The following is a 12,813-nucleotide window of genomic DNA, read 5'->3' on the forward strand; positions in this document are numbered from 1 at the left end:
AGACGTTGCTCTTACAACCCGACTGCCATGCTGCTTTTCAGCCCTACTAAATACACACACCTTTCAGGCCACCACTAACACCACCACCACCACCACCGAATACAACTAATGGGGTGGGGAAAGGGAGAGAGAGGGATGGGGAGGAGAGGGAAGAGAGAGGGATAGGGGGAGAGAGGGAGAGAGAGGGATGGGGAGGAGAGAGGGAGAGAGAGGGATGGGGAGAGAGAGAGAGGAATGGGGGAGAGAGGGAGAGAGAGGGATGGGGGAGGGGGGAGAATGAGAGATGTTCAGAGGAGAGATGGAGAGAGGAGAAGAAAAAAAAAAAACTATGTCTGAGATGGAGGAAAGGAAATTAGTTGAGGGAGAAGGGAAAGGAAATTAGTTGAGGGAGAAGTGGGGGAGGGGAGAAGAGCGACGAGGAAAAGGCGGAACTCACGACCCTCCCCCCAGCACCACCACCACCACCACCCATCCACCCCCCCCCCCACCACCACCACCCATCCACCCTCGCTCTCATCATACTTTTTATTGAGGTGGGTTAAGTGAAAAGCAGTGGCTTTTTCTGAAATCCCTTGGCCTGAAAAAACCCCTCTCTTTAAATCCCATGGCTCTCTCGCTGATGCATTAGGTAAGCTCTGGGCTACGTCTCCAGATGCCAGACTGTCCTCTCCAATTGATGCAGGTGTTGATTACACGTTTGTCACGGCACAAGTACACACTGCACTGTGAATGCCAGTTAGATACAGATTTGCTTAATTTCCGTTTATAAACACAAAGCAGCTATTTTGACTGACTTACTTGTTTAGACTGCAACGCTTTGTTTGAGCTTTGAGCTTTCGGATGGAGTCCGGAGACAGAAACAATGTGGTGGTGGTGTCATGACATTTGCATCATACTGCAAGGAAAAGTGCTACAAATACCCAACAGCTTGTAAATTTCATTTGGGGAGGGGGGGGGGTAGTAAATGAAAGTTGTGAAAATGCTGAAATGGACCTACACTCGCTCTCTCTGTCTTTCTTCTTAAAACAGTGATGGAATTCCAAGGCTATGACTCCGTGCCCCGTAGGTCTTTTCATTTACCCGGCTGCTCCCCGAGTTCAGCCACATTTATTTGACTTTTGCTTTTTCAGCTTGCGGATGTCGAAGCTCCAGGCCCCTGTGCCTCTGGGGCCGACTCTGGCCTGCCTACTGACACCTCTAAAGAGTTTGTCTTTTCACTCCGGGTTCAATGCTGTTGCCCCAGGTTGTCAGAACTGAAATCTTTTTTCTTTTTCTTTTTAAAGCTGCAGAAATCTCTTGTGTTCTACATATGTCTCACATATTCACATAGGAGGCAGTGCATAAAATAATGCTCTACTATGATCGTGGGTTACATATCCACTTTTCACAACAATTTGTGTTTTTTTTTTTGCAATTACTATACTACTACTACTACTACTATACTAAAATTATTTTAACAAGGAACCACCCTGGTGAATAAGAGTGAGTTCTTGACCTGAGTGTTCATTCCCAGATTCAAACTGGTGAATCAAATCAGATTCAATTGATCCATTTCAGGATCAGCAAATTGCTCCTCACTCAGTGTTTGTTCTCAAAGTGTACCAAAGTGTTTGTACACAGTCCTGGCTCTGTAAATGAGAAACAAACACTAACATTAACAATCCCTACTTTATAGGGCCGCCAGCATGCATAATGCATCCCCCCCTGTTCAGACATCAAGACACACCTACAAAGAGAACCCTACAGCACCCGTGTTTCAAAGGCATGAGTGCATCTGTCCTTCTCCACAATACAGGTTTTTACACTTACATAGAAGACTTGCATCTGCAAAAGAACACTTTCATTGTAGTCATACTGACACTGGCTTAGACATGTTTCTCTAAGCTTTTTTTTCTCTCCATTGGTTAAAGCATGAAGCAGCACACATGGGTGGGGTTGCACCTCCACTCTGACATACCATAATGCAGCGAGACCAACAAGAATACAAACAGAGCAATGCCAGCTGCGGGTCCCACACCCACCATCAGAGATAAAAGGGACTTTTTAAGCACCCCGTAACCAAGTGCATCTGAGTGTCTCATTTTGTTGTCTACATAAACAATCTGGAGTTTTTTTCCCACCACATCTCCATCTCCTGTATGAGTAGCATGTGTTGATGTTGAATATAGGAGAGCACAATTAACTGTAAAGTTATTTAGAAACCACCTTAAAAGCCCAATAAGTAATAACATCACAAAAAATCCCAAGTAATGGAAGTTAATACATAAACAGGATGTACAATGACACTTTAAATATGAAGCAGCATGACTGTTTCAAATTCAAACTACCTCATGTAAACAGTATAAGTCATCAAAGTGGCTGAACATCGTTTCAAAGCCAAAGTAGTACTGATGATTCATTTCAACTTATTTGAATCGCTATTCTGGCTCACAGTGTGGTTTTGTACTTCTGTGATTCAGTGTTTAGAAAAATGTATCCACAACCAACTCATTGGTAACGGGTGGCCTCATATAACTTCCTCTGGAGAAAAAAAATAGCTCCAATTCAGACGGAAGGAATTACTTGGCTTTGGCGTTTAATTAATGCATATTTCTGAATAAACAATTCAGGGCTTTACAGACAGTCTGTTCTACAAAAGCACTTTCCGATTTTTAAAATGTTTATTTATGGCGCTGTAGTCTTACTAATTGCCTTCCATTACAAAAGTGTTTTGGTGCAAACTAGTTTTCTGTTCAGTTCCGAGTGAAGACGAAATGAAATTATTGTCTGGGATAATCTGCCATTTGTTTGCCACGGAGCAGATGGAGATTAGGTTGCACAAAAATCTGGATTATTCATTTAAACATGGCACACTTATTACATCCACCCGCCTCAGACATATGCAAACGTGTGATTATAAAATTTGTAAACAATATCTTCAGCACTAATCCCGGCCTACTGGAGACTGACGTCAAGAGGAGCCAACAGAGCTGAGGGCAGGCAACAATCTAAATAAAAACACTCTGACCAATCCCTCACTGCCTTTTGACTGCATATAGTATTAGCAGTACATGCATGCACGTGGAATTTTCTAGTGTGCACATGTTTTGATTAAAAAACATTTCATTTAAAAAGACAACTGGATGTCCAGTAGTTTGCAGGTGACTGGGACCCCTGCATGATGGACTACTGCTGATGACACTGATAAGAGGTCACGAGCAAGACTGGCCGCAGTGAGAGGAGTCAAGGCAGGCAGGCAGGCGTACTGGAGATGGACGCAGCGCGTGTGTGTGTGTGTGTGGGGGGGGGGGGGTCAGCAGTACCTTGGAAGGGGGTGCTGGCCTGCTGGGCCAGGGTGAGGTGCTCCTCGCTGAGGTGGTAGACGGGCTGGTGCTGGTTGATCTCCACACTGGTGCACACGTTGCTGTCGCCGTGCAGGAAGAAGCTGAAGGCGCACGAGAGGTGCTCACTACGGAGGGAAAGACAGAGACAGAGAGAATGAGAGACTCGTTTTCAATTTGTCTCACAAAAAACAACCCAAAGAGGCCAATCAATGCAGACCCTAATCAAAAACAGCCAGTGCTCCTCCCTTCCAGTGCGGTTCACGCACAGAAACACTGCCGTAAAAGAAGACAGCGTGACATTCCACCAGACGACTACGACAGCAGTGTGTGTGTGAGAGAGGGGAATGAGGACAGGAGTAACGTAAACAGTGTCCTCTGCCACTGCCCCCGGGGGCAAGAGCAGAGGGACATCTGGTTCCCATGCTGCCCACACACACACACACACACACACACACACACACACACCTTATGTGGTCTTTCACACATTCCCTCTCAGCTTCCTGCTGTCCGCACACACATATGGCTCACACACACAACACAAAACCAGCGCTAAAGAAAATACATCATTAACACCCTGCAACGTAATATAAATATGCTGGTGTGAATTCAGCATTGACAGAGTACATTTAAAACACGGCACAGAGTGAATGCCGAGGAACGGAACAGGGGTTTGTGAACAGCCGGTAACCCAAAGCAAGCAATCACAGTTGTGCACTGACAAGAGTGTCAAGAAAAAGAATACAAGGGAAGGAGAAAGAAAAGGAAGACAGAGCAGACTAGACACAGGAAAGGCTATTGTGTCCACTTCACTCCTTTTCTCCTGAAATCATTCTCTCCCTCACACACACACACACACAGAAAATTGGGCTTTGTGAATTCTAGAGTGGATCAAAGCGAAGTGCTTGCTCCCAGACCCTTGGCAAAGCGCAGAGCATCCTCTCCCGCTCCCAGCCCTCATCTGAATGCATCGGAGCGCACGGGCCGGATCAGGCAAGCGAGCGAACGAGCGAGCGAGCGAGCGAACGGGCGGGCAGGCGAGCGGGCAGGCCAGCAGCCGGGAGGAAGGGAGGGAGGGAAACACACAGTCCGATGCAACAATAAACTACAAAAGAGCGCCGTCTTTGAGTTTGGCAGAGCTGACGAGCAGGGGGAGAGAAGAAAAGGGAGCCCGGACTGTGGAGGAGGGCTGAGGAGGGGGTGGGGATGTCTAACGGGGCCCAGAGGAAAGATCTGACCGGGGCCGCTCGCACAAACAGCACTCCCCCTCACGGCCCTGGGGCCGTAAGAAGTTGTTTCGGCCTCATCAGGAACCAATTAAACACGGAACCTCAGGTCGCATTTCCTGGGAGGAACCGCTTAAGTGAGACACCGAGGGTCTGCCGCACAGTGAAGGCGTCTGGGGGAGGTCTGAAGTGAGTTGACTCCGAGAGTGGTTCTGAGAGTGGACGCTAGAGTACAGTCCCAGGACCACAGTTCAATAGCACGCCATTTATTCCAAGGAGTGTGCATGTGTGAGAGAGGGCTAGAATGACTTCATATAAATCGCTGTGTTTCTGCACAGCTAACCAGCTCTAAAAACATGGCTGTGTTGTTTTATTTTCTGCGTGCCACTGATTAGAACAGAGCGAGCGAGCGAGCGTGCATGAGAGAGAGTGTGAGAGAGAGAGAGAGAGAGAGAGAGAGAGAGAGAGAGAGAGAGAGGGAGGGAGAGAGAGAGGGAGGGAGAGGGAGAGGGAGAGGGAGAGAGAGCAGAACAGAACAGATACGGAGAACAGAACAATCACATGAGTTTTCTAGACTAGTCCACACAGTTTTAAATGTACATCTACATCTACTGTTTTAATCTGTTCGCTGTACAGTTGACCTGCGATCCCTGGATGCAGTCACGCTGCAAACACGAAATGGTGACGGGTCGCGCTGCTGCATCTGTGAAAAACACACACACACAGGCTTTCCAGTGAGGCCAGCCCTGCTGAAAACTGCAGCACAATCACTTTCAGTCACAAGGCGCGCCAGCAGGCATGCTGCTCCTCTTACTGGGGCCGCAAACTCACGCGCACGTAGAGACACACAGTACAGAGACACAGCAGCACCGCAGGCATGCACACACAAACACACACGCACAGACAGGCACACAGACAGGCACACACACACACACACACACACACACACACACACACATACATACACGTGCACGCCTACAAACACACAGAGCATACACGTGCACATACAGTTAGCACACATAGGTGCTAGAAGACCAATCCTGCTCTCCAGATCGACCATAACAATGTACACAGCTCAACAGCTCAAAAACAACCCCCCCACCACCACCCAGCAAATCATTTGACTAATCTCCACATCCGCCTCCAAATTCAGATTACATTAACAACAGACAAGCTGGAGAGACTCATTTCTTTCACTTTCTCACACGCATAATAAAACCACACACACACAGACAGCTCAGCAGAGATCTACATAGCAGATGGATGTGGGCAGTCAGTGATGCCTCTGCAAACAAGTAGTGAATGAGGTCAGGACCGGGCAGAGCAGAGCAGAGATAGCCAATCAGCCAATCGTCATGACAACCCATCATGACAGACACACACACAGAGATGCTCGCAGAAATGCATCATCAAATGCAGACTAATATAGGAAGAGAAGGGAAGAGACCGAGAGAAGGATGAGAAAAGAGAAGGAAGAGAAAGAGAGGAGGGAGAGACAAAGACAAAGAATGCACAATGGATTCCTCGTTTGCTGAGTGGCAGTAAGTCTGTGCAGCAGAGCTTCCGGTGTGGTCAGTCACCACAGACTTCCTGACTAGCCGTATTTGGGCCCCGAGTGACAGACACAAACACGCTCACGCACATTCAGTTTCGTTTTCCAAAACCCAGCTTAAGCTTCTCACACGCATCATACAAAACATCAAAGACATAGCCAAACCAAAAACACACAATGACATTCAGTTTCACAATCAAATATCAAGTTAAAGTGTCTCTAAGACACACACAGAGACCACAAGACGTGGTCTGGTCAGTCCCAGAGAGGAATCCCCATCTATAGCGTGCCTGCTGCTAAAGGTCAGTGTACCGCTCTGCCAAAAAGAGCTGCTAGAAATCCCTGCCAACTTCCCTTCTCTTCCTCCACTGCGAGAGAGAGAGAGAGAGAGAGAGAGAGAGAGAGAGAGAGAGAGAGAGAGAGAGAGAGAGAGAGAGAGAGAGAGAGAGAGAGAGAGAGAGAGAGAGAGAGAGAGAGAGAGAGAGAGAGAGAGAGAGAGAGAGAGAGAGAGAGAGAGAGAGAGAGAGAGGATATCCCACGCTTATCATGCGGACACAAGCGGCAGGGATGTTTAGTGACTGATGTCATTTCCCCTCCCTGCATGACAGGCCTGCTGCCCACTGCCCCACCTGCCTACACCTCCGGTCAGAGGAGCCTCTAGAACATAGTCACTCTCTCACACACACCGAGAATAGTCCATTCAGCCAACCTCTGAAACACATGCACCCACACACACCCGCAATGGACACTCATCAGAGAACTGAATGTCAAAACACACACATCCTGAGACAAGTACACAGAAATAACCTACTTTTCACAAATCAGAAAAAGAAAAAACAAACACTTTCTCCATCCCCATATGATCTCCTCACATTGTACATCAAAGCCTCAAGATGACATTAAAACTCACACGCTATACGCCAACACACCATTGTGCAGTCAACATATGAGTGTTCAGTCCTGCTCTTAAGACAGAGGCTTGTAACAACACTCACAGTGACTCGTTTACTGTACACTACTGAAGAGCGCGCTCCCCTCAGCCACAACAGAGAGGTAAGAGTGGTTTTATCCGACGTCAAGACGGTCAGACTGGTCCGGCTACAACCGCCAGAGCTTGATCCACCGCAGACAGGTTTCGACGCCAAGGAACTGTGAGGAAAAGGCGCTGTCAAAAGACCCGCTCGCTCACAGGCAGCGAGTAAAGACTTCCAAGTGCTCTCCCCCCGAGGGACTGTGGGAAGTGTAGTCCAGAGAGCCACCGAGAGAAAGGGGCTGTGATGTGGAGAGACAAATTCATCTGGAGGAGGCCAAATCAGAGGCCACATCATCACCCTAATTCTGTCAAAGTCCCTGGTTCCCCTCCACCGATCGCTTGTGTTTTCACTGGGAGCACAAGCAAGTGTAAACCGTCTACACACACACAAAAACAGTTTATTTATCTAGGGCTGAATGAAACTCCTTTGATGTCAGAACAGAGAGGAGGGCTGTGGTCACAAGGTTCTTAGAAATACGTCGTCTTTTTCCTCCAGATTGCCTGGTGTTATTTCCCCACTGTGCTTTCTAGTTTATTCAAGGATGGGTTTTTAACTCGGGTGGGTTTGACTGCCGCTGGGCTGCTGAAGTGCTCATCAGTCACATCATTCATTTTGATTTCTTTGTGCTCCTGAAAATGCTCGTTCAGTGCTGTAAGTGGGCCAGAAATTGGTCATCTGCATTTGATTACAATCCAGCGGGACACACAAGGTAAGAATCACAATAAAGAACATTCCGGTGATTTACAGGAACAAAACATGTGCCACCCACTGTGTGTGTGTGTGTGTGTGTGTGTGTGTGTGTGTGTGTGTGTGTGTGTGTGTGTGTGTGTGTGTGTGTGTGTGTGTCAAGCCCATATATGTCTGAATAGTAGGAGTACAAGTCCAGACAATGATGACCAGGTCATCCAATATACAGTAGGGCAAGAGCGAGCCCTCACACCTGCAGGACTAGGGTGCACCCGGAAGCACAGAGCAATACTCCATTCAAATAATACCTGCTTGAACATTTATTATGAAATCTAAAAAAAAAACAGCTTTATAACTAGGCTTGCTTAACTCATATGTTCTTTTATATTTTGTCATATTATGTGTGCTCTTATAAATGCAGTGTATATGTACAGTATGTGTCGAATCAGTTTAACAATTCTATTTGATCCGTCTTCACTGTATGTACCACTGAGGGAGATGTTCTAAATTCAATTACGCAACTGTGCAGCGACTACTCTAGCTGTCAAACTCTGAATGACAGAGGTGACATGATGTCAACCAAGCACCCGGTGTCTGCCAAAACACACTTCATCATCACCAAAAGCACTGCGTTAACATCAATCTCTTAATCTCTTCCACAAAGACACGGATCCTCAAAGGCATAACATAGACATTAGCAGCCAGCAGCACTTGACAAGAAAAACAAACCAATAGAAGGGCCTTAGAAGGGGCCACCCTGTCACTCTAAAGAGCTATCTGCTTCCGACTGGCTCGTTCAGTGGATGTAGGAAGGACTCAGTGGGTGCAAGGGGAGTGGCTTAAAGGGCCCTGGGGGTGGTGGTGGTGGGGGGGGGGGGGTGATGGAGGTCAACAGTAACCAGAGACGGACAGGTCTGTGACTGGAGTCGTGGTGCATGTAGGCGGTTGGAAGGCAGACGAGTGAACAAGTTGTGCAATTCCTTGGATGCCTTATAAGGATGGGGTGGGAAGTGTGTGTGTGTGTGTGTGTGTGTGTGTGTGTGTGTGTGTGTGTGTGTGTGTGTGTGTGTGTGGGAGGGGGGGTTAAAAAAATGGTTGAAACTTTCTGGATAAAGAATTCCCATCGGGCGTGTTGGGTTTGGTCTGTGTCTCTTCCACAGGCATGTGTGAGGTATCGTTGTGCTCTGCTCAGCTCAAAAAAAAAGAAAAAACACTGGACAAGGTTGTTTCCCTCCTGTCTCCGTTAGACACCATGTGCTGGGGCTAACCCCTCCCGGGAAGCGCAGGGGTCCAAGAGAGTGAGCATGTGTACTGGGCATCTTTGGGGTGGGAGGGGAGCATTTTTTCTCCTGCGCTGAGGAGCCATATTAAAGGCCAATTTATCCTCCCTCCTGGAGCCCTTCAGAAACACGATACACAGACAGAGCCGCTCACATGGCACGCCCGTCTCCAAGTAATTCCCGTTGCTAGAGAGACTGCCTGTGAGTGTCTGTGTCTGTGTGTGTCTGTGTGTTTGTATGAATGTGTGTAAATGGGTACGGGGGTGTGTAAGTGTGTGTGTGTGTGTGTGTCTCAGTTTGTGTCTGTGTTGGTCTCCAGACGGTTAAGTGTGAGTGCATTAATGTCTGAAATGAATGTGTATCAGCCTAGCTGTCTACAGGGCATACAGTGCCTGCCTTTGCCTGGGAGAGGCAGGGTATATGAGAGAGAGAGTGAGTGTGTGTGTGTGTGTGTGTGTGTGTGTGTGTGTGTGTGTGTGTGTGTGTGTGTGTGTGTGTGGACTAGGGATAAATTTAGTGCTTTAGCAAGTCTGCCAGCTCGCACCACACAGTCTCCTGCTCGTGTCTGTGCTGTCCCACTTAACACAGGACACTGCTCATCTCTTAACCCTGACCCCACACACACATCATCATCATCATCATCACACACACACACACACACACACACAACCCCAACCGCCATCTGCGACCAAAAACAGAAAACAACAAACACACACACACACACACAGGCCTATGCTTTCAGTCAGACACTAGTGCCAGCAGCCTGCACCTACACCTCTGTCTAAACCACCCTGCGCAAACACAACCTCAACGTAAACAAAGCATACCACATCCTATAGCAGAAACACATCTACAGACCACATCAATGCAAAGGTCAGGCCAACATTTAGGATCAGTACAGAAGAGGAAGCAGCTCGGTGAGGATGTCATCACATATTTACCCTGTGTGAGACTGCTGCAATAGGGCTGTTTATGTGCCTGCCTCACTCTACTCAATGCACTGAGAGAGGAATGCAAGTCTGCAGCTCAGAGAATTTATGATCTACCTAAGACACAGAGGCCAAGTGAAAAGAGGAGAAGAGTGTTTAAAGTCCTCTGTCGGTCAGGAGGTGACCTGCAGTGATGGGCAGAGGATGGGGTGATGAGGGGGAGAAAGCGGTCCACAATGTGCCACAGAGTGTGTGTGTGTGTGTGTGTGTGTGTGTGTGTGTGTGTGTGTGTGTGTGTGTGTGTGTGTCTGTGGCTCTTACTAGAGGACTGCGAGGAGCACCTCCCTACTTGCTCATGAAAGGAAGCAGGGAGAGGAGGAGGAAAGAGCAAAGGAGAGAGGGGGTGCAAAGTACTATGTGTAGTATGTGTGTACAGTACTAAGTTTACATCACCCAGTCAAACAATTGTCAGGAAGATTAAAAACATACAGCTATTAGGTTCAGATATGTCAAGAAGTTGTAACAGGTACCAACACGAGCTAGAGACCGCCAGCCAGGCATCGTGTAAACAGAGTGTGGCCGACAAGAGTCCACTGGGGTGACCCGGGGGCCATAGTGAGAGCCATCCCTCTCTATGGCATTAACATAGGGCAGGTGAGGCCGCAACACTTACAATTTCAGGCCCTGTGTCAATACTACCACACCCTCAGGACGCAGAGGTGGAGAGTGAGAAATGACGGAGGTTCAACCCGTTTTACAAGTCAGGACAGCAGAAGGAATGATTTTTGAAAAAATGATAGGTTATGAATTAACCATTCAAAAAAAATAAAAAAATAAAAAAATCAATTATTAAACAAAATGGAAGCCAAAAACGTGTTGGCCAGCAGAGAAGGAGGATTTGTAAAGTCTCCTTTGTGGTTCCTGTGGGAACGCAGGTTAACCACCCAACCACCCGCCCCCCCGACACACACACCGACACACACACCACTTCCGATGCAGAGGATATTAGCAGGTCAGTGTCACGTTAAGCACATCCAGGAAAAACACAGCCTCTGTTCTAACAGGTTTACAGACGTAATCCCACCGAGCGCTCCAAGCATGTTCTCTCATTGACGGCGTCTGCCCTCGTAAGCACCACAGTCGCCCAACCATGACAAGACGCTCAAGTTAATGAGAGTGACAGGGAGAGCAATGGAGTTAGTTGGTGGGGGGGGTTAATGATGCAAAGAGAGGATAATGATGTGATATCGCCGCCCTTGTGGTGGGAGGTCTCTGGAGACACACACAAGCAAAGTCTAGTGTTCTACAGAGGCTCCACTGGGATGAAACTAAAAAGACACTGTGGTGGAAAAAAACACACACACACAGCTCAGAGCCATCAACTGCACCACCGGTGGGACACACACACCCCCAAAACAAAAGGAGGACTTAGGCTAACGGGAGCGGCGTACGAGCCGGCTCTGAGCGCTGGAGATCCAAACAATCTCCCCTTTCACATTCCCCCCTGTCCCTCGCTGACTTCTCTCAGTGACAGTGACGCCACACAGGAACAGGAAGACGAGACGATAATCGTGCGGTGAGAGACACGAAAGTCGGATCAAAGGCAAAGCGGACTCTGCATGGTTAAAAGCCTTTTGGCTTTTTCTGAACACTATCGTTGAGCCAGAGAGCTCACTACTACCGTCGTAAAAAAAAAAAGGGAAAAACATGCTGGGCTTTAAGAGACCACAGCCACATGAATAAATGCAGAGATATGAAAGAGAGAGGGAGACGGGGAGAGCAAGACGGAGCGAGAGAGCGGGTGAGAGAATGAGAAAAGGACTTCTCGTGGAGGTTATTTATAACTGAAGTAGTGAGAGTTACATGAATGTGGCGCAAATTCCAGAGGAAACTCCATTGTTCCTGTGGCCTTGGTCAAAGAATCGGAAGAGGCTCTGGAAATGACGCTGTTAACAGGAGCTACAGGCCCGAAACTGGGCCGCATTACCCTCTGGCAAGTACAGGTGCAGCAAGTGCCAAAACACACACAGACTATGTGCATCTATAATACTCAAGTCTGAATGTGTGTGTGTGTGTGTGTCCTGCGTAGAGTGTTCCCAATCTTATCTCCATACAGCATGAATGCTTCTCACGAGCATGTTCTGACCTGCACTTGCAGTTTCCTCCACTTGAAGGAGCAGTCCGTCATTGTGCCAGAGGGTTGTTGATCATGTCATAGCCCTCCCTTCAGCGCCAAGAAAGCAAAACACTACATTGGATAGGGTATGGCATGGTCCGAGCCACCTTGCTCCATCCCCATTTACAGAGCCTGGACTTTTTTTGGTAACACTTTATTTTACAGGGTCCTTGTTCCAGTGTGGCTACATAATGAAGTGTAATAACCTGTGTAACAATATGTATTATATCACATACTTATATTGTCCATACATAATGTATTTTTGTGTACCTAGTGTACATTAGTACATGTGTAATGAGAAGTGCCCTAATCCTAACCTAAAGGCCACTTTGGCCACAATGATCTGTAGGACAACATAAGTATGTGATATTACATATTGTTACACAGGTTGTTACACTGTACTTCATTATGTAGATACACTGGAACAAGGACCGTGTAAAATAAAGTGTTACCCTTGAGGGTGCTCACAGAACGAACAAGGTAGAGGACCTTGACGAGTGTATTGGAGTAGAATTGCGTATTATTTATCTAACTTATATTTTAAATCATTATAGTTGTTTTTATTATGTATTACTTCTGTGCTGTATGGCAGTGTAATATTGGTGGGGA

At 47.4% G+C, this 12,813-nt stretch overlaps 1 protein-coding gene across 1 annotated transcript in view; it reads right to left on the reverse strand.

Annotated features, from left to right (window-relative positions):
- Positions 1–12,813, reverse strand: part of med13a (mediator complex subunit 13a) — a 70,439-nt gene that overhangs the window by 38,073 nt on the left and 19,553 nt on the right. The window contains exon 4 of the mRNA XM_076275150.1: positions 3,303–3,448. Coding sequence (XP_076131265.1) covers positions 3,303–3,448 — 146 coding nt within the window. The remainder of the gene's footprint in view (positions 1–3,302; positions 3,449–12,813) is intronic.

Source organism: Alosa pseudoharengus, unplaced genomic scaffold (genome assembly GCF_046254945.1).
Source record: "Alosa pseudoharengus isolate Yale_2024_CS ecotype anadromous, Long Island Sound unplaced genomic scaffold, YU_APseudo_1.1 YU_APseudo_1.1_scf_8, whole genome shotgun sequence".
Lineage (NCBI taxonomy): Eukaryota > Metazoa > Chordata > Actinopteri > Clupeiformes > Clupeidae > Alosa > Alosa pseudoharengus.